Source organism: Oncorhynchus keta, chromosome 32 (assembly GCF_023373465.1).
Source record: "Oncorhynchus keta strain PuntledgeMale-10-30-2019 chromosome 32, Oket_V2, whole genome shotgun sequence".
Classification (NCBI taxonomy): Eukaryota; Metazoa; Chordata; class Actinopteri; order Salmoniformes; family Salmonidae; genus Oncorhynchus; species Oncorhynchus keta.
This window is the reverse complement of record NC_068452.1, coordinates 7,635,310-7,655,387: the sequence shown is the minus strand read 5'-3', so window position 1 is coordinate 7,655,387 and position 20,078 is coordinate 7,635,310. Positions and strand designations below refer to the sequence as shown.

Below are 20,078 nucleotides of genomic sequence, written 5' to 3'. Positions count from 1 at the left end.
CATTTGGAATTCTTTCTTTAGTTAATATCCACAAACTAGCTAACTCTTAAGTGTGGAATCACTAAAGCCAGCCTGTGAATGATCATATGTCATAATAACAGAGAAACATCATACAATGCCATTAAGCGTCACTTAACATAAATTCTGTCCATCAATGTCAAATATCAGATAATACTGGATAATAATCAGTCAATTGGCTGGTTCCCCCACCCAATAAGCAGTCGCTGACATCATAGTCAGGAAGTGGTCCCAGGTGGTCCCCTCTCTCCAGGGTTTTCTTTGTGAATAAACACCAGACCCCTTTGGAGTTGATTCTCTATTCACCTCTGGATATCTAATCCATTTATATAAACAGATTACCACCCCTAATCTCATGCGTTCCTGAAGTGCCTTTTGTCACGGTTTGGGGCTCCTTCAAGGGAAGGGAACTCCCGAACTGTCCCTAAATGAGTGATGATCTGGAACCAGGCCAGTCACCAATTACATTCCCCCTCTTTTCAACAGCTTTTGTTATTCTATATGTTTCACTGACGACTCCAAAAAGTAGTTTGTGTACTTACTGTTACAGGAATCTTTATTGTCAGCGATGGCTGTTATTTAGAGGCTTGGCCTCAATCTCACAGATAGCTTTGCCAGTGGCTTTGTTTGCCTGTTACATGACCGGTTTGGTGCTATTATAATACACACCGTGAATGTAATTGGAAGGGTGAGAAGGCCTGGCCAGGTTACATATCAGTGAGGCCACAGTCCTTCAGTTGGTACAGATCAACATCAGCTGGTGGACCACCCACTAACCTGTTATGTTTCGTCCTAGGATGCGTCTCAATGGTCTATAAAGGCTTCCTTTCCTCGCATCCTCTCGCTCATCTGCTCTGATCTAAGGATACATGATAGGTGAAAGCATATAGTGGATGCCTACTAGGAATTTGCTTTCAAATCAGAAAATGACAGGTTTACAGCACAAGCACAGGAAATGTATTATTTTGATTGAATACCTTTCAGGGACACTTTACTTAAAGCATCCAGGTATAATTCTTTATAACTTGTTATAATTATGTATAACCCTTTTTAATGTAATTCAACCAGCCTTATAATGTGTTTGTGTGTGACCTGTATTTGAAGGCTTATAGCTGCACTTGCAATGTGGTCTTACAGGTATTGTCAACAAGTACTTGGAGAGGTGTACATTAAGGCATCCCAATTCTGATATTTTTTTTTCCTCTAGTTGGTCTTTTGACCAATCCCATGAGATCTTTTCACACCAGATCTTTTTCAGAGCTGACCTGATTGGTCAAAAGACCAATTAGGGGGAAAGAATATCTGAATCTGGCTGCCTGTGTAAATGCAGCCTTCGGACACATACCGAATTGACATATTTTTTAAATAGGTAGTTGGTATGTTCTGCACTTCCACTGTGACACCAAATGACTGTATACATGTCTAGTCAGTCTCATATATGGGCATCTGTCGGTGTTGATTGAGAAATCAGTCACAGTGAGGTGGATTCATATGGTTTCTCATAACTTAAACTTGTGAAAACTGCATGTTGTTGATGGTTTCATTGGTTGTTACAAAAACATCCTCGTTCCATTGGTCTTTGGACTACTACACCCATGTATTGCACACAAAGTGTCTCGGTTACTTTTCCTAAAAACCTTTCATGTCACAGGCTATAATTGTCATCAGCTCCAAGTAAAAAGCCTACATAGGCCGTAAGGAAGTAACTCAATGGAATGAATGTGGTTTTGGAGGTGCAACCACTGATGTGTCATCTCAATGACCGTTTATTTTCCAGTTCAGTTCTGGCGTCATTGCTCATGTCTTATTTAAATAGCAACCAGGATTGTACATTATTCAAATATATTTGGTATGTGGCATCACATGAGCTAAAAAATTGATACACTATACAGTACCAGTCAAAGTTTGGACACACCTACTCATTCAAGGGTTTTTCTGTATTTTTACTATTTTCTACATTGTAGAATAATAGTGAAGACATCAAAACTATGAAATAACACATACAGTGGGGAGAATAAGTATTTGATACACTGCAAATTTTGCAGGTTTTCCTACCTACAAAGCATGTAGAGGTCTGTAATTTTTATCATAGGTACACTTCAACTGTGAGAGACGGAATCTAAAACAAAAATCCAGGAAATCACATTGTATGATTTTTAAGTATTAATTTGCATTTTATTGCATGACATAAGTATTTGATACATCAGAAAAGCAGAACTTAATATTTGGTACAGAAATCTTGGTTTGCAATTACAGAGATCATATGTTTCCTGTAGTTCTTGACCAGGTTTACACACACTGCAGCAGGGATTTTGGCCCACTCCTCCATACAGACCTTCTCCAGATCCTTCAAGGTAGGTTTCGGGGCTGTCGCTGGGCAATAAGGACTTTCAGCTCCCTCCAAAGATTTTCTATTGGGTTCAGGTCTGGAGACTGGCTTGGCCACTCCAGGACCTTGAGATGCTTCTTCCGGAGCCACTCCTTAGTTGCCCTGGCTGTGTGTTTCGGGTCGTTGTCATGCTGCTGTACTATTGGCCAATGTACAATCGCTGGGTAATAAATTGGACGAACTAAAAGGAAGTATATCCTACCAACGGGACATTAAAAACTGTAATATCTTATGTTTCACAGAGTCGTGGCTGAACGACGACATGATGACATACAGCTGGCGGGTTATACACTGTATCGGCAGGACAGAACAGCAGCCTCTGGTAAGACAAGGGGTGGCTGTCTATGTATATTTGTAAACAACAGCTGGTGCACGATATCTAAGTAGGTCTTGAGGTTTTGCTCGCCTGAGGTAGTGTGGTCGACAGCTTATCATGAGATACTCTATCTACCTCTGTATTTTTCGTGGCTTTCTACATACCTTCACAGAGCGATGCTGGCACTAAGACCGCACTCAATGAGCTGTATCCCGCCATAAGCAAACAGGAAAACCCTCGTCCAGAGGCAACGTTCCTAGTGGCCCGGAACTTTAATGAAGGTAAACTTAAATCCGTTTGACCTAATTACCATTAGCATGTTAAATATGCACCCAGAGGGAAAAATCTCTAGACCACCTTTACTCACAGAGACACATACAAAGGTCTCCCACGCCTTCCATTTGGCAAATCTGAACAAAATTCTATCCTCCTGATTACTGCTTACAAGCTCAAATTTAAGTAGTAAACACCAGTCAGGAAGCAGATGCTAAACTACAGGACTGTTTTGATAGCACAGACTGGAATATGTTCCGGGATTATTCCGTATTAATGCCCATGATTATTGAATGAGATGTTCAACGAGCAGGTGTCCACATACCTTTGGTCATGTATTGTAAGTCCAACCACAGCCTTTTAATATTCAATTTCCCAAGGAATAACCCAATTACCCTAGGAATGTTACCAGGAAATATCTTAATATGTCTTTGTGCTTTTACTCAAATAACCTGGATGATTTATTTGTTTGATTGGTTGATTAGTAACTTTGTATGATTAGTCAGTTTGGTTGCCCTCCTCGCGCATGCGCTGTCATTGGAGAAAGGAGCGCTGCTCGCACGCATGAGGTCGTTCATTGTGATTATATGTAGGCTACACCGGCGACTCTCAAGAAAAGGTAAATGGCACTAATCAATTTTAGTTATGTTCTGTAAATATTATAAGAATTCATTTTACGCTATTTTAAGTAGGCCTATATGTATTTTACTTTATATAGATGCGTGTGAATTGTACTCATTTCCTGAAATTCCTTATGGTTATTCAGTAACATCTGTTAATTATTGTTTCTCAGTATTAACTCCCTGCATTTGCCATTTTTGTAGCCTATCGTGTACAGACCAAAAGCAAATATGTAGCCTACTCTTTTTATCTAGGGTTTTGTTACTATAGCCAAACTTTGGCATTGTATTAGTTTACTCGTGGTAATAACAGTCACATATGGTAACAACACAATATGAAGCATGCATATACAAGTGGTACATTTCCAGCGAAGATCCCCTATCTCTTGATCTATTGTTTCCCCCCCATGATGAAATCGAGGAGGGGACTGTGGATGTGTGTCTGTCCATCCGTCCGTTCTTTAGTCACACGCGATATCTCGGACTGTACGGAAGATAATATTTGACGAAACTTCGGTGAATTACGCGTTTTGCTATAGAGATCCGGCATTTACAAAGTTACACTGATTGGCCCAAATGCGGGAGCTATAGTAATTGGAATTGATGAAATTAATGAATTAGTGAAGTTAATTCTGTATCTTTATGACAGTGGCTGTGAATCACAAAGATACAGAAGTATTCATTCCTTTGTGTGACGTGGCCCCATTCAACAAACAGTGCAATAATGGCTTCAGTAATAAAGAACATGGAGGAAGGCAAGTAAAGCTTTGTGTTCTAGCTGCGGATATTGAATCAGAGCCATGTCGTGCAAACAAAGGGTACAATAGGCTACATCAATGAAGCACGGGTGCTACGGCACAATATGATGTTTACAATTGTGAAATGTACACATTTTCAGGTTATTGTGTGCATGCATGGGCAGTCCCTTGGTGTGTGCATGGGCACTGATTCACTGGGGATTCTGTTTCTTGTCTTTCAGGTTTTCCCACACACACACACACACACACACACACGCGCGCACCCTTGCATGCATAGACGCCTACACCAGCTGAGAGCGGAAAATAAATCTCTCTCACACAGTGTTGAAGTTCCTGTGTCTCTGACATTTTGCTTTTCTCCCACCGTCGGACAGCGATGATGCTAGGTGTGTGTGATTGAGTGTGTGCGTCTTCGAGGACTGCGTCTGCTTGCGACCACCATTGACTGTGGCACTCACCCGAAGTGTGTCGCCTCACACACACACGTCCACACTCATCATGGCAGCGGAGTGTGTTCCGGAGGGGCCCGACCTTAAGGAGATGGGCGACGAAGATGTATGGGAGCTGATCAACGACAACCGCCATCGTATCTCCCTGGGTGTGAAACCATGCATGTTGATCCCCTACCTGCGCCAGGCCAGGGTCCTCACAGAGATGGATGAAGACGAGATCCTCTCCAGCCTCAAGCTCACCAACCGCTCCATGAGGACCAGTAAGACTTCTATTCTATTTGTTTCTATGATTTTCTATTGAATTACCTTTGAATGCTCTCTGTATTTTTTTCTATTCTGTTGGATTATATTCCACTCAATTGTATTTGATTCTATCGGTGTTAATTTTTTAAAATACATTTCTTTGGTGGAGTAAGTAGTAAACCTTGTCCCAACCAGAACGGACCGTAGGGACTATTTTGTGTTTCTGTAGCTGAGGCAGCCTGATGTACAAGTATACCCCCTGGGCAGGGCACTAGACTGTCACAGGGTCTTTCGGTGTTGTGCCGAAAATCTCTCCCCTGACAGAATCCCCCCTTCGAGTTCTTCATTGCTGAGGCTTGCTTGCAAGTCGAGATTTCATCTCTTCACTCCGTTGTCAGTTTAGCCTACATTTCACTGATCTTAGTTGCAGAAGGCATTTTTGTCTGCAGTTTTCGGTTTGGCTATTTGTTTCAAGTGTATGTAGAGATTCTAGCTTGTAAGGCGCCCAGGGCGACCCCCCGGCAATCCATCATCCTTAATATTGAGTCTCAAGCACAGGCATCAGGTCCCATCTATTTTTAGATTTTTTTCGTTTGAATCGACCATGATCCAAAATTCCAACCTAAATTGGTAGGAGTTTGTATGAGTAAATAGATACTGTTCGAGGGTTACCACCCACTCACCCAGTTTTGGTAAGGGAATGTAACTTCCTCATGTTATAAAATACATTTTACAAGACAAATATGGTTATTCATGTTTTGAATCATTCAGTGGGTTCATTCTCTAACATAGTGTAACAACCCTGGGTTTATAAGCGCGGAAATCGACTCTGCCGCACGAGCATGCTTTTGCGGCACAGTCGATAGCGCGCAGGACCTCGGGCTAGAAAGTCGAGGGTCACAATATCATTAGAATATTTAAAAAAAAATTGGATTCCGTGTCTAATACGTCCTTTAAAAATCAGCAAACTCTGTTGACATAGCTTTTGAGTTTTTTTCATTTTGTTGTCGTCTTCAAAGTTGTTTCCGCGGGTCGCATAAAAACAAAGGCTCGGAGCTGAATGAAATCTAAAAGGCCTTGAAAATAAAACGCATTGTATACGCTCAGTGCTCCGTTGACTTTTCACAGAGATAAGATTGTTTTTTTATTGTTTTAAAAAAAATCTTCACGAAAGGACAGGAATTTCGAATTCAAATAAAAAGCGTGTACTACAATATGAAAATACTACATGGCATGTCTCAAAATCGATGTCCATCTTACCTATATATTGTTTTATGTCCTGCGGATTCAAGAAGAAAGATGTTGAGTTCAACGGGAAAGTGAGCCTGTCATGTAGCCTTAGTTCTTGCACAGAATCCAGTTCCACGGGCCAGCACTCCTGTGGAAGCTTTCAACACCTAGAGTTACTTGCCAAATTGAGGCAAAAGGGGGTGGGGTGCAACTCAATGTTAGGAAGGTGTTCATCATGTTTTGTAGCTCAGTGTATATCTACGCACTTGAGCATAGTCTTATAACTGGTGATGAAAATTTGTTCTGCAATTCATAAATGTTTATAACTCAACAAGTCCAAGTATTTGAATAGTGTCTGTCCCTGTAAAAAAAAAATTAAAGTAATGATGAAATACAACAGTACATTCTTTCTGAATAACGGTCCATAAAACAGTCCATCTACGTGTTTGATTTACGTTGTGCCCTCCCTGACCTTCCTCCTATTCAACCCTTTATCTTCTTTAGGTCACATGCTGGACCTGCTGCGTATCCAGGGGAGGAACGGCGCAATGGCCCTGCTGGAGAGCCTGATGATCCACTACCCCGCCCTCTACACCCAGGTCACAGGCCGCAAGCCCAGCACCGAGCCCTCCGGCTTCAGTGGTGAGTAACACACAACACATGCCCTGTTTCCCATCTGGCTCATTTAGGCCCTGTGTTAAGGAGTAGGATAAGGGGAAAGGGGGGGGGATACCTAGTCAGTTGTACAACTGAATGCATTCAACTGAAATGTGTCTTCCGCATGTTACCCAACCCCTCTGAATCAGGGCGTGTGTTACCCTGTGTGAAGGATGGTGGCTCTTTTTTTAAGTTGTCCTGTCTGCTTGAGAAAACGGCACAATGTGTTCATTCTATTCACCAGTAAACAGTATTCTCACTATAAATGATTCACATCATCTCCATTTGGGGTGAATCATTTAGTCCAAATATTTGTTTGGGAAATGATACATGGCCCAATCAGTAGTCATGGGTTAGCAGAAGGGTGTAGTGCGTCCATCTTATTAACCTGATTTCCTCCCAGGCCTGATTAAGTGCTCGGACTTGACCGAGTACTTGGTCAGAGCCGTGACAGGGATGCAGAAGGAGCTGCAGGAGGCTCGGCAGGAGGCCAGCCGGCTGGGGTCACGTTGCACCTCCCTGGAGGTGGAGCTAGGTCAGACTCTGGAGCAGCAGGAGGAGGCTCGACGTCTTAAGGCCGACCACGGCCGCATGAGGAAGAACTTGGCTGCCGCGCAACACGACATCTTGAAACTGAAGGACGAGAAGTGTGACCTGTATGTGCGGTACACGGCCGCCATCGAGGAGAGGTCGGCCGCCAACATCCACTGCAGCGACCTCAACCTGCAGGTTAGGGTGAAAAAAACGACCAACACCGTTTCTTTCCCTCTGACGTCATTGCATGAGTGATAGAACAGCATCTACGACACTTTTCTTCTCTCCGGCTCTGTTTAGTCAAAAATACAAAAACAATAACCGCCATGGGGTGGACAGTGGCCCCGTTTCCACTACTGCGGATTCCATCTTTAAGAGATACATTTCATTTACTTTAAGAAGCAACAAGGGACAATATAAAACATGTTGAAGCACCTGTGGTCAAATGCTGCGGTCACAGAACTTGTGACAAATAGTCTCCTGTTTTTCTATGATGGGGCAGGTATATCAGCTTCAGTTTGAGCTGCGCAAAGCCCAGACAGAGACGGACTTCGAGAGGCAGCGCTCGCTCAAGTGCACCACCCCCAGCGAGACGCAGCAACTGCGGGAAGAGATTAGCACTCTGCGCAGGCAGCTACTGATGGCCGAGAAATTCACCCCGGTGAGTGAGGAGGAAACAAGCTCAGACTTCTACTGTGGAATTTCACTGTGCTTTGGACTTTTGTCTCTTTGTCTGTCTCTCGGTTTCTCTCACTATCCCTCTTTACCCTTTAATTTTTCTCTAATTTTCTATCCCCAAATCTCTGTTTCCCTATACCCCCCCAGGCACGTGAGGATATCCTGGCCCAAGACCTGGCTGAGGCAAGGGATGGCCGTGTGGAGCTGGCTGAGCAGCTCAGGTGCTACAGAGAGGAGAATGAACAGCTGGCCCGCGAGAGGCGGGAGGTGTGTGTGTCTAGGAGATTGTGAACAACTCTTTTGAGTTGGCCATTTTATTCGACAGCAAATATCTGCTGAAAGGCTATATGCTTTGTGTTACACAGTACATTTTAGAGTGGCCAAACTCTAAACACCGCCTGGTATGTGTTTGCTCTTAGACGGTGGAGCATAAGGAGTGTCTGACGCTGCAGGTTCAGAAGCTGACTCTGGACTGTGAGATGTACCAGCAGAAGAGTACTGTCATACAGAGCCAACTGAGGGAGCTGCAGGCAGAGAGAGACCACGTACGGAGCTATAACCTTATACCTTATGGCGTCATTGCTCATCCTGAAATCTATTATTGGAATGCCATACCTGTCTGCCTGTCTGCCTGTCTGCCTGTCTGTGTCTGCCTGCCTGCCTGTCTGCCTGTCAGTCTGTCTGTCTGCCTGCCTGCCTGCCTATATCCACCTATCTGCATACTGACCTGCCTGTCAGTCTGTCTGTCTGTCTGCCTATATCCACCTATCTGCATACTGACCTGCCTGTCAGTCAGTCTGTCTGTCTGCCTATATCCACCTATCTGCATACTGACCTGCCTGTCAGTCAGTCTGTCTGTCTGCCTATATCCACCTATCTGCATACTGACCTGCCTGTCAGTCAGTCTGTCTGTCTGCCTATATCCACCTATCTGCATACTGACTTGCCTGCATGTCTGTCTTTGCTAGTCAGTCCACATACACTGAGTGTACAAAACATTAGGAACACCTGCTCTTTCCATGACATAAACTGACCAAGTGAATCCAGGTCAAACCTATCTCTTATTGATGTCACTTGTTAAATCCACTTTAATCAGTGTAAATGAAGGGGAGGAGACAGGCTAAAGAAGGATTTTGACGCCTTGAGACAACTGAGACATGCCATTCAGAGGGTGAATGGGAAATGGGAAAGACAAAAGATTGAAGTGCCTTTGAATGGGGTATGGTAGTAGGTTCCAGGTTGTGTCAAGAACTGCAAAACTGCTGGGGGGTGTCCTTAATGTTTTGAACACTCATTGTATGTATGTACAATGGGGGGGGAAAGTATTTAGTCAGCCACGAATTGTGCAAGTTCTCCCACTTAAAAAGATGAGAGAGGCCTGTAATTTTCATCATAGGTACACTTCAACTATGACAGACAAAATTAGGACAAAATTGTAGGATTTTTAATGAATCGATTTGCAAATTATGGTGGAAAATAAGTATTTGGTCACCTACAAACAAGCAAGATTTCTGGCTCTCACAGACCTGTAACTTCTTCTTTAAGAGGCTCCTCTGTCCTCCACTCATTGCCTGTATTAATGGCACCTGTTTGAACTTGTTATCAGTATAAAAGACACCTGTCCACAACCTCAAACAGTCACACTCCAAACTCCACTATGGTCAAGACCAAAGAGCTGTCAAAGGACACCAGAAACAAAATTGTAGACCTGCACCAGGCTGGGAAGACTGAACCTGCAATAGGTGAGCAGCTTGGTTTGAAGAAATCCACTGTGGGAGCAATTATTAGGAAATGGAAGACATACAAGACCACTGATAATCTCCCTTGATCTGGGACTCCACGCAAGATCTTACACCGTGGGGTCAAAATGATCACAAGAACGGTGAGCAAAAATCCCAGAACCACACGGGGGGACCTAGTGAATGACCTGCAGAAAGCTGGGAGCAAAGTAACAAAGCCTACCATCAGTAACACACTACGCCGCCAGGGACTCAAATCCTGCAGTGCCAGACGTGTCCCCCTGCTTAAGCCAGTACATGTCCAGGCCCGTCTGAAGTTTGCTAGAGAGCATTTGGATGATCCAGAAGAAGATTGGGAGAAAGTCATATGGTCAGATGAAACCAAAATATAACCTTTTGGTAAAAACTCAACTCGTCGTGTTTGGAGGACAAAGAATGCTAAGTTGCATCCAAAGAACACCATACCTACTGTGAAGCATGGGGGTGGAAACATCATGCTTTGGGGCTGTTTTTCTGCAAAGGGACCAGGATGACTGATCCGTGTAAAGGAAAGAAGGAATGGGGCCATGTATCATGAGATTTTGAGTGAAAACCTTCCATCAGCAAGGGCATTGAAGATGAAACGTGGCTGGGTCTTTCAGCATGACAATGATCCCAAGCACACCGCCCGGGAAACGAAGGAGTGGCTTCGTAAGAAGCATTTCAAGGTCCTGGAGTGGCCTAGCCAGTCTCCAGATCTCAACCCCATTGAAAATCTTTGGAGGGAGTTGAAAGTCTGTGTTGCCCAGCAACAGCCCCAGAACATCACTGCTCTAGAGGAGATCTGCATGGAGGAATGGGCCAAAATACCAGCAACAGTGTGTGAAAACCTTGTGAAGACTTACAGAAAACGTTTGACCTCTGTCATTGCCAACAAAGGGTATATAAAAAGTATTGAGATAAACTTTTGTTATTGACCAAATACTTATTTTCCACCATAATTTGCAAATAAATTCATGAAAATCCTACAATTTTGTCCTCATTTTGTCTGTCATAGTTGAAGTGTACCTATGATGAAAATTACAGGCCTGTCTCATCTTTTTAAGTGGGAGAACTTGCACAATTGATGGCTGACTAAATACTTTTTTGCCCCACTGTATGTATGTATGTATGTATGTATGTATGTATGTATGTATGTATGTATGTATGTATGTATGCATGTCTTATTGCCGCCCTATCTGTCTGTCTGTCCATCCTTCCAGGCGTACCTGTCCAGAGACGAGGCCCAGGCCCAGATAGCCAGGAGCCTGGCTGAGAAGGACACGCTGCGCAGCCAACTGGTGGAGCTCCAGGAGGTCTTCACCCTCAGGGCCTGGGGGCCCTACCGAGGAGGCCCCGATACCCCACGGGTAACACACACACACACACAGTATGCATGTACATACACACATGCACAATGCATACACACTCACGCACACTCCATACACACATTCACATTGTATACAGATTTACTTACAGAGCAGATTCTAAATTCGATACTAAAGGCTAACGTGTATCTGTCTGTTCCAGGAGAGGAAGTTTAGCTGGGAGAGCCAGGGCTCCAGCAGTGACAGCCTCCCCTCCAGCCCCCCACCTCGTCCACGCCTCCGCCGCATGCATGCAATCTGCCCTGACTCCTTGAGGGGATGCAGTATAAAGGTGTGTGTGTGTGTGTGTGTGTGTGTGTGTGTGTGTGTGTGTGTGTGTGTGTGTGTGTGTGTGTGTGTGTGTGTGTGTGTGTGTGTGTGTGTGCAGGATTTATATCAGTCATGCCAGCTGTTTATATCATCTGAGTTGACTTTAATGATTTGCATCATAAACTTGACTTCTGGTCATTGTGTGTGTCGGTCTGTGTGTAGAGTTGCGATATCACTCCAAGTAGTGTCCGGTCCCAAAATGTGGAGCCTCCATGCCCAGAGTCACTGCGGAGACGAGAAGAGACCCTATGGTACAATCGAGACAGGTAAGGGGGGGAGGTTGTGTTTTAGACAATGTGTGTGTTTAAGACACAGTCCAACTCCTCATTCAGAACAAGTTGGACATTGACACAGTAGCACAGTTGGCGCGCTTCCTTCTATATTCCGAGTGATGTGATGTCACTGTCCAAAGTCTGCTTTTTTTTTACCATGAAGGCCATGTGTTTACTCTTTGTGTTGCCGGGAAGAGCTTAATTTCAAGGATTTTATTCCCAGCGTCCCCGGCCCTTCTTTCAGTTGTAGTAACATGAGATCATTCTACAACAGAGCCATTTTACTACTAAAGCTGTGTAGAGGTAGATTTGATCTTCCTATAAACTATGTGGGGTCTCTCTCTGTGTCCCAAATGGCATTCTAATCACCGTGTATTACAGTAGTGTTGACCAGAGCCCTATGGGTCCTGGTCAGAAGCAGTGCACTATATAGGGATTAGGGTGCCATTGGAAACGCACCCTTGGTGGTCATATTTGATTGAGGATTCAGGTGTTATTTTTGGAACTAATTATAGGTTGTTTTCACAGATGAACGGCTGCCCATGTTCATGTTTATTGTCGTAGTTTTGTGTTTACAGTGAAGACAAAAGTCTGTCTAAGTGCCATGATGGCAATTCTGGATTTCTGCAGTCGAACTCACTCAACCAGTTTATCTGTCGCAGCATACATGGTTAGAGAGAGAGAAAGAAAATAAGGGCAAAATAAGAAGACACCATTTTGTAAACAAGTGTTATCCCCTCTTCTTGCCCCTAGCTCGGAGACGGCTGAATGTGACGTCTTACTTGACAATGACTTTGTGTTCATCCCCAGTGGTACGTAACTGAATAAACTCCAACCTTTAACAACCTCTCACCTTACTGGGACTTACCAGCTTCTGTGTGAGCGTGCATGCGCGTGTACTTACAAGTGTGTTTGTGTGTGTGCTCTTTGCGTGCTTGTGTACATGGATATAAGCGTGTGCTTGCGTGTTTATCTTTGTGGGTAAACACCCAGATGAGACATCCTGAAAACCAATGGAAATGTTTTGGTTGGCCACTCTGAGCAGATATTAAATTAGCCTTGGGTGAAGTCTGGATCCTGGCCTGGTAGGCTAGGTAACACATTAACGGTTGGGCGTTTTCTCTGTCGACACATTCTTGAACAGTCTCTCTTTTGTTTTATTCGATTTCCAGGCAATGCGGTTGAGCAATCTGTTATGTCACCCACACCTTCCTGCCAAAGCAACAACAGTGATGGGTGAGGAATTTGAATTTACCTTGATGTACTGAAATCTGTCTCGAATTGTTGATGATGAGTGGAGGGAAGGCTGAAGCAAGCATAAGTACAGAGGAACAAAGCCATCTAGCCTGCATATTGCAAGGAGAGGGTATTATGATGACGACACACAGAAAATGATTTGCTCCATTTAACAATACACTCCCGAAACTAACATAACACGCAAATTTGGTCAGATGCTCGATTGTTTGCGAACTTTCCGTAGTCTGTCCACGAGAGAGTAATCTAACAACCAAGTACTCTCATCTCCTCTCTATCTCAACCCCAGTCTCTCCAGGGCATCAGCCCCCCCGTTCCTGCTGCGCTCCCGGCCCCGGGCCATGCGCATCACGGGCCGGGTCCTGACCATCTCCTTCCAGGGGGAGGCGCTGCTGAGCCAGCTGCAGGTGGTGGGGGGTAACAAGACGGGCGTGTTCGTCCACCAGGTCACTGAGGGCTCCGCCGCCAACACAGTGGGCATTAGTTCGGGGGCACAAATACTGGAGGTGTGTGTGCGCGTGTGTCTGTGTCCCCACAACTCCCGTCTCCTATCCAGCACGCACCTGACAGGTCGATTCAATGCGGCCATTTTGAGTCATAACTCCCCCCTCTTCCTTATAGTTTCTGTGAAGGCACTGTAATTCCAATGGGTGTTTGTGCTACTGGGTTCCAGGTGAAGTATGAACAGGCTCAGCAGGCTCTAAGGATGGTTCTGGAGGACTCCACCCTGGAAGAAGCCATGTGGGCTCTGGGGCAAGTCCGAGGCTTCTGCCACCTCTCCCTGAGGCCCAACCAAGATGGTGAGACCCTGGCCCTGTTAAAATATATGATTATGTCATCATTATGTTCAAATACAGTCTGGTTAAAATAATTGATATGTCATCACATTCAAATACCCTGCCCAGTGCAAATGCTCGTAAATTGCGTCCTTTCTTTCTCCCTTGCTTGACGTTATCCTTCTGATGTGACAGAATTGTAAAAGCAAGGATGTTCTTCAAAATGTTAACGCGACTTTGGTGGAGTTTGTCAAATCACTCGGATCAGGCGCCAGAGAGATGTAAATATATGCGCTCTTTGCTGATTGGAAAGAATGTTGTTTGACTAGTGTGTCTCTCTGGATTTTGTCACTAAAAAAGGAGTGCAGGAGTTCCTCATTCTCATTGTCAGGTTGAAGTTCCTAGGTTATCTGTTTCATATGTTTTTAGGATGACTGTTTGTTTTGAGGTAACATAGCAACATAGGGGTGAAAAACAGAGTGACATACTTGGGACACTTAACATTTACATTTACATTTAAGTCATTTAGCAGACGCTCTTATCCAGAGCGACTTACAAATTGGTGTATTCACTTAACCCAAAACAACTTCAAAGTAGTCAATTTCAGCACCTAGCTAATATTCACAACAACAGAAAAGAGTGCTCTCTTCTTTTCTCACTGGTTCTCACTAGAAAGCTATTGGCTAATAATAGCATTGCATACATACCCTTCTCTGTGTAATTGGCATTTCATAAATATGCTATTTTAATGTTTCTGTATTCATATTGGTCGGTTGTGTGTGTGTGTGTGTATATGTCACACCTTTAACATTGGTGCCGTGACCCAGATCTGTCACAGTCATAATCCTCTACGGTCCCTCCCCTTTTCTCTCTCTCTCAGCCTATGAGAAGCTCCTGCTCCAGCTGCAGAGTGGCGAGGCCATGTCAGGTGACTCCTTCTACGTGCGCGTCAACATGTCGTTACCCGGGGGCTCGCAGGACGCTCTGACCGTTTCCTGTAACGACATCCTCCACGTCACGAGCACCCGCCCAGCGGGCGCTGACCGCTCCTGGAGGGCCAGCCACGTCCACCCTTGCCAACTGCTGGACCTCAAGGCTGGCAACTTGCCCAACTACTACAGGTACTAGGCCCAGTGCCCACCATGGGGGATTGGATTGTTGACATGGATTCTTTCTATCCTAGCCTGGTTCCAGGTCTGTTTGTGCTATCTTACCAAACTCATATAACCACTATAGCACAGACAGATCTGGGACTAGGCTATATCTATCCCCCTCTGGAGAACTAGCATGTACTACAAGTCATCTATGTTTGATACAATCACATGCTGTTGGCCAATGCATAAATGGCATGCTGTATAAATGATATTAGTGAAGATGTGTTCATTGTCATCGCAGGGCCCAACGCCTGCTGATCAGAGCTATCGAGGACATGAGCTTCCAACCCATGACACTTAGAAAGGTATAACATCATTCACTAGCTTCATAGTTTGCAGAACTACTCGGGACCTCAATCCAACTCGCTTTAGGGTTCTGAGTTACAGTTAAGGGGCGCTCCTTTCCCGCGAATGTGTTCCAAAAATGTTTGCTTTTGACGTTTCTGAAATGTGTTTAACTGCACATTCACGAAGAAAATGTTGTGGTCATGTGAATATCCCGCCGAACCGCGGTCAAACGTTCGGGTTAACACATTGTTTTGCTGGGTCCTCAGGCCCAGGACAAGAAGAAGACTGTGAGGATCGTCAGTACGGGGAGGCAGGGGAGGAATCCTCTGTGGGTCTGTGTAGAGGACAGCAAGGACAAGAGCACTGGGCCAGGTATATATCAGATACAGTCACGGCTGGATAGGAAGTCATTTTTGTATACAATAATATACAACACTTAACAGAGCCAGAACCATAGAGGCCGTATCATAACAGACTATCCTCCACGTTGGAGTCAAACACTCCATTGAATTGTCAAGATGGCGCCCATTGAAATTCTGCATCAAACCAAGTTTGCTAAACTGTGCAAAACCATTGCTGAAGCAGGTTGGATTAATTCCTATGATATTACCAAACCTACTAGGGCTGGGACGATACGGGTATCGTGGCATGTATCGTGTTTTCATTTTTGGCCAGGAAAAAATATTGCGTTTCTGGTATCGTCACAGCTCTAATACCTGTAATAATGTTGCCTTAGTTATTGACCTGAACCTGGTGTGTCCTAATATTGTCCTCTGCTCTAGGGGATGCCTCTGCACCCAGAGGCTGTTTGACCCTCATGCCCTACACCCTGGTCACGCCCCACTACCCACCCGTCTGTCGTCCGGTCCTCCTGCTGCCCACAATCCTCGGCCGTGTCCTGGATCAGAAGCTGGCCGAGTGGCAGGGCTTTCAGTTGTGTGTGCCAGGTTAGGGAGGAGTTTTTCTTTTTCTGATGTTCTTCTCTTTCTCTCTCTTTCTCTCTCTCTCTCTCTCTCTCTCTCTCTCTCTCTCTCTCTCTCTCTCTCTCTCTCTCTCTCTCTCTCTCTCTCTCTCTCTCTCTCTCTCTCTCTCTCTCTCTCTCTCTCTTCTCTCTCTCTCTCTCTCTCTCTCTCTCTCTCTCTCTCTCTCTCTCTCTTTCTCTCTCTTTTCTCTCTTTCTCTCTCTCTATTTTTCTCTCTCTCTCTCTTTCTCTCTTTTTCTCTCTCTTTCTCTCTCTATTTCTTTCTCTCTTTTTCTCTCTCTCTTTCTCTCTTTTTCTCTCTCTCTTTTTATTTCATCCAATAACTGCATATCCTCCTTCCCGATGCCCAGAGGGGAATTCCAATGAGATGATCTATTATTAGCACGGTAGCGGAAGGTGATGTTGATAAAGATGTGAATGTTTGTTTTCTTCGTACCTGCTGTCTCACCTTACCCTCTACTTATCTCTCTCCCTCCCTCCCCCTATCCCCAGAGTTATTGAGTTCCAGTGAGCACGCTGCCAGGCTGCAGAGCTCTGAGGTGCTGGAGGAGTGTGAACAGGGGGGTCAGCGGTGTTACACCCTGCAGAGTGTTGAGAGGGTCATGAAGCAGGTGGGATAGTCAAAAGGACAACACTGTATTTGACGTACTGACATTACATATTTTTTTCTAATGGTTTATAGACTGACTTGAACCGTTTTACACGAACGTCACGAAAAACAACAGATGATACCTCCCTTTTTTCAGTGGCCCTGTTATTTGATGTACTCCTCTCCTCTTCTATCTCTACTCTCAGGGTACCCACTGTGTGCTGCCTCTAGGCCTGGACTGTGTACGCCGCCTCCACAGGGCAGAGATCTTCCCCATCATCATCTTCATCGGCCATTCCAAGTGCAGAGCACGCAAACTCAAGTAGGCCGTTGTGTGACTTTTGATACGAAATATGAATGGTAGCAATATTGTTCCCTTGCCTCTCATACATGGTGTATATACGTGTTTATTTCTCTTGTTCTCTCTCTCTCTCTCTCTCTCTCTCACTCACTCACTCACTCACTCACTCACTCACTCACTCACTCACTCACTCACTCACTCACTCACTCACTCACTCACTCACTCACTCACTCACTCCTGTTTTCTCCCCCTCCATCTCTCCCAGGTCTAAGCTGCAGCGTCAGGGCTGGTCCGAGGAGCAGCTGCTGGAGTGTTCCCGCAGCGAGGAGTCCCTGCTGGACAAGCTGCCCTGCCTCTACCGCAGCGTCAGCCCTGACTCATGGTACGACAAAACCACTCTGCTCACCACCCTGCGCTCCATCATCTGGGAGGAGCAGAAGAAGATTGTGTGGGTGGAGCCTGATTTGTGGTGATTTTTAGGGCATCTGAGGCGTCAATGTTTGTTGATGAGGTACTGGTGGCTAAATTGGATGTCTTTTGAATTCCTTATTTGTAAAAAATAATAATAATAATAATGATTTAGAATATTTGTAAATGGATAAAACGGAGAAGGGTTCCAGTAGGCATTGCCCACCTGGGCATTATGAGACAAGGGAAATGGATTGTGTGTGCATGTGTATCTATGATAGCTACCTATACATATGACTTGTGTAATGAAGGTAGTAGTATGGGCATGAAGGTAGTATGATGAGATGTACCAGCACTTTAGCTTCATTCAGTTCCTGTTGTTTTTCCCCACCTATATTTACCTGAAGTTGTGTTTGGAAACACTTTTTCAATTATCTTTAATATCATAAAGATATTAGACTATGTATTGTATTATATACAGTATATATATATATATATATATATATATATATATATATATATATATATATATATATATATACATATATATATGTATATATATATAATGTACTGTACTGTATTATATACAGGATTTCAACAAACCTGTGAAAACATAGTCATTCCCAAGTTACACCAGAAATGTAATGTAGATATTCCAGTCAAACTATGTTGACTAACTGTCGGACATTTTTTACGTTTCCATACAATGAGGGACTTCGTTGCCTATTCTGAAGTGGGCAACTCAAAGAAGGGTTGAAGTAGGCGTCATATGGATTTATGTTGGAAGATGTTTTTGAAGGTTTTTTTTTTTTTTGAAGATGTTAAATTGAAGGTTATTTGATTTACAGATTTTAAGGTTGTAATCAACACATTTGGGGTGGGGTTTGCGTGAAATTATTGGGGGGAATGGGGTCCTCTGAATTTTTTTGAATAACACTTTTTTTAACGGGTGAAAAAAGTAACCGGTATTACACGATATATTAGGGCGTTAACTCGTTGTATTTGATGATATATGCAATGACTACACAGAGCTCAGGTATCATTGACCCTCAGTCACTCACTCTAGGAATGAGAACGAAGAATTGTCAATCAGGGTTTTTCCTCATGTGCAACGCTTAGGCCTACTTGATTTATGTCCAACCCCTCCCTCTCTCTTCCACCTACATCCTCTCTTTATGATCTTTCCCTGCCCTCCTAAAGAACCACCAGGTACAGTATTAGGCACTGTCCCTGAGCCAGCTGTGTAAAAACCTACTTATTGTGTTCTGAGATGTGTTATGCCATCATTTTTGGTAAGAATGTTTCTGATAATTTCCATCATAGATATAGGCTATGCGATTCATTAACAGATGGTGGTGGATTAGAGTTATGGCAATACTTTTTATTTATTTTGTGTAATTAAACATTTTTATGATGCATTTGTCTTGCCATATGATTGTTGTGAAATGTGTTTACAGATGCATTACAATCTTTTGGATGTACTGTTATAAAATATGTAACTATTTTGTAACCAAATACATTTTATCATACTATTCCTTTTGTATTTGCACATTTATGTCAAAGCAAAGCCCTCAGCTAACACCTGCAATTAATTGTGTGTGCATGCGCCAGGTACATTTTAACCGTCGATGCTCCAATCTAACCAGCAGAGGGGGCAAGATTAAAAGGTGGACGTAGGAAACTCACAACATTTCTGTTTCTCCAATTTATCAAACATGCTGTATTTTGTAAATTATGTTATAGCCTATTACTTAACCAACGTTTAGGTAAAGCAACAGTTAAGCTTAACGTGGGGAGTTTAGATAATTAGCGTCTTTAGGAATTGTTGACGTTACAACTCGTGCCTGAAAACATAGGTAAGTTTAACAAGCAAATTACTGTACCGGTATTTTCGAACTATGTCATAGCAATAAGACACATTAAACACCAACAACATGGACGTTGGTAGCAAGATTTGTATCGAGAAACTTTGAGTTTGGCTGAATAAAGTGTCTGCATTAATATTTGCAATGCAAATACTGCTAGGTTTTATTTGGGGTGTCTTTGATTTGCCAAAATATCTATAGAGCAATGGAGAAATTGAATGGAGCAAGTTGTATTTTTTACAGACCTTTGGCTGCGTTTAGACCGGCAGCCCAAATCTGATATTTTTTTTCACTAATTGGTCTTTTGACCAATTAGATCAGCTCAGATGTTAAAAGATCTGATGTGAATTGGTTAAAATACCAATTAGTGGGAAAAAAAGATCAGAATTGAGCTGCCTGTGTGAACACAGTCTTTGAGACCTACCATTCACTCTCTCAAGGTGGGGAGAGTGTGTAGGATCTTAATTAGATCACCCTGTTGCAGGAGAACCATCCTGCAATGCAGGAAATGTAAAACTTCTACTGTATTTGAGGTTTAAAAAGGTTTCTGAAGTTTGTAATCTCCAC

The 20,078-nt window shown here is 43.7% G+C and overlaps 1 protein-coding gene across 1 annotated transcript; it reads left to right on the top strand.

Annotated features, from left to right (window-relative positions):
- Positions 1-3,538: 3,538 nt before the first annotated feature.
- Positions 3,539-18,156, top strand: card14 (caspase recruitment domain family, member 14). The gene is made up of 21 exons (XM_052490618.1): positions 3,539-3,615; positions 4,749-5,086; positions 6,804-6,941; positions 7,360-7,685; positions 7,993-8,151; positions 8,316-8,435; positions 8,588-8,713; positions 11,149-11,295; positions 11,456-11,584; positions 11,785-11,888; positions 12,648-12,706; positions 13,067-13,130; positions 13,438-13,654; positions 13,822-13,948; positions 14,805-15,045; positions 15,320-15,383; positions 15,633-15,738; positions 16,149-16,313; positions 16,841-16,959; positions 17,144-17,259; positions 17,504-18,156. Exons 2-21 carry the CDS (start codon positions 4,873-4,875, stop codon positions 17,709-17,711), a joined length of 2,949 nt encoding a protein of 982 aa, XP_052346578.1. The 5' UTR covers positions 3,539-3,615; positions 4,749-4,872; the 3' UTR covers positions 17,712-18,156.
- The last annotated feature ends 1,922 nt before the right edge of the window (positions 18,157-20,078 follow it).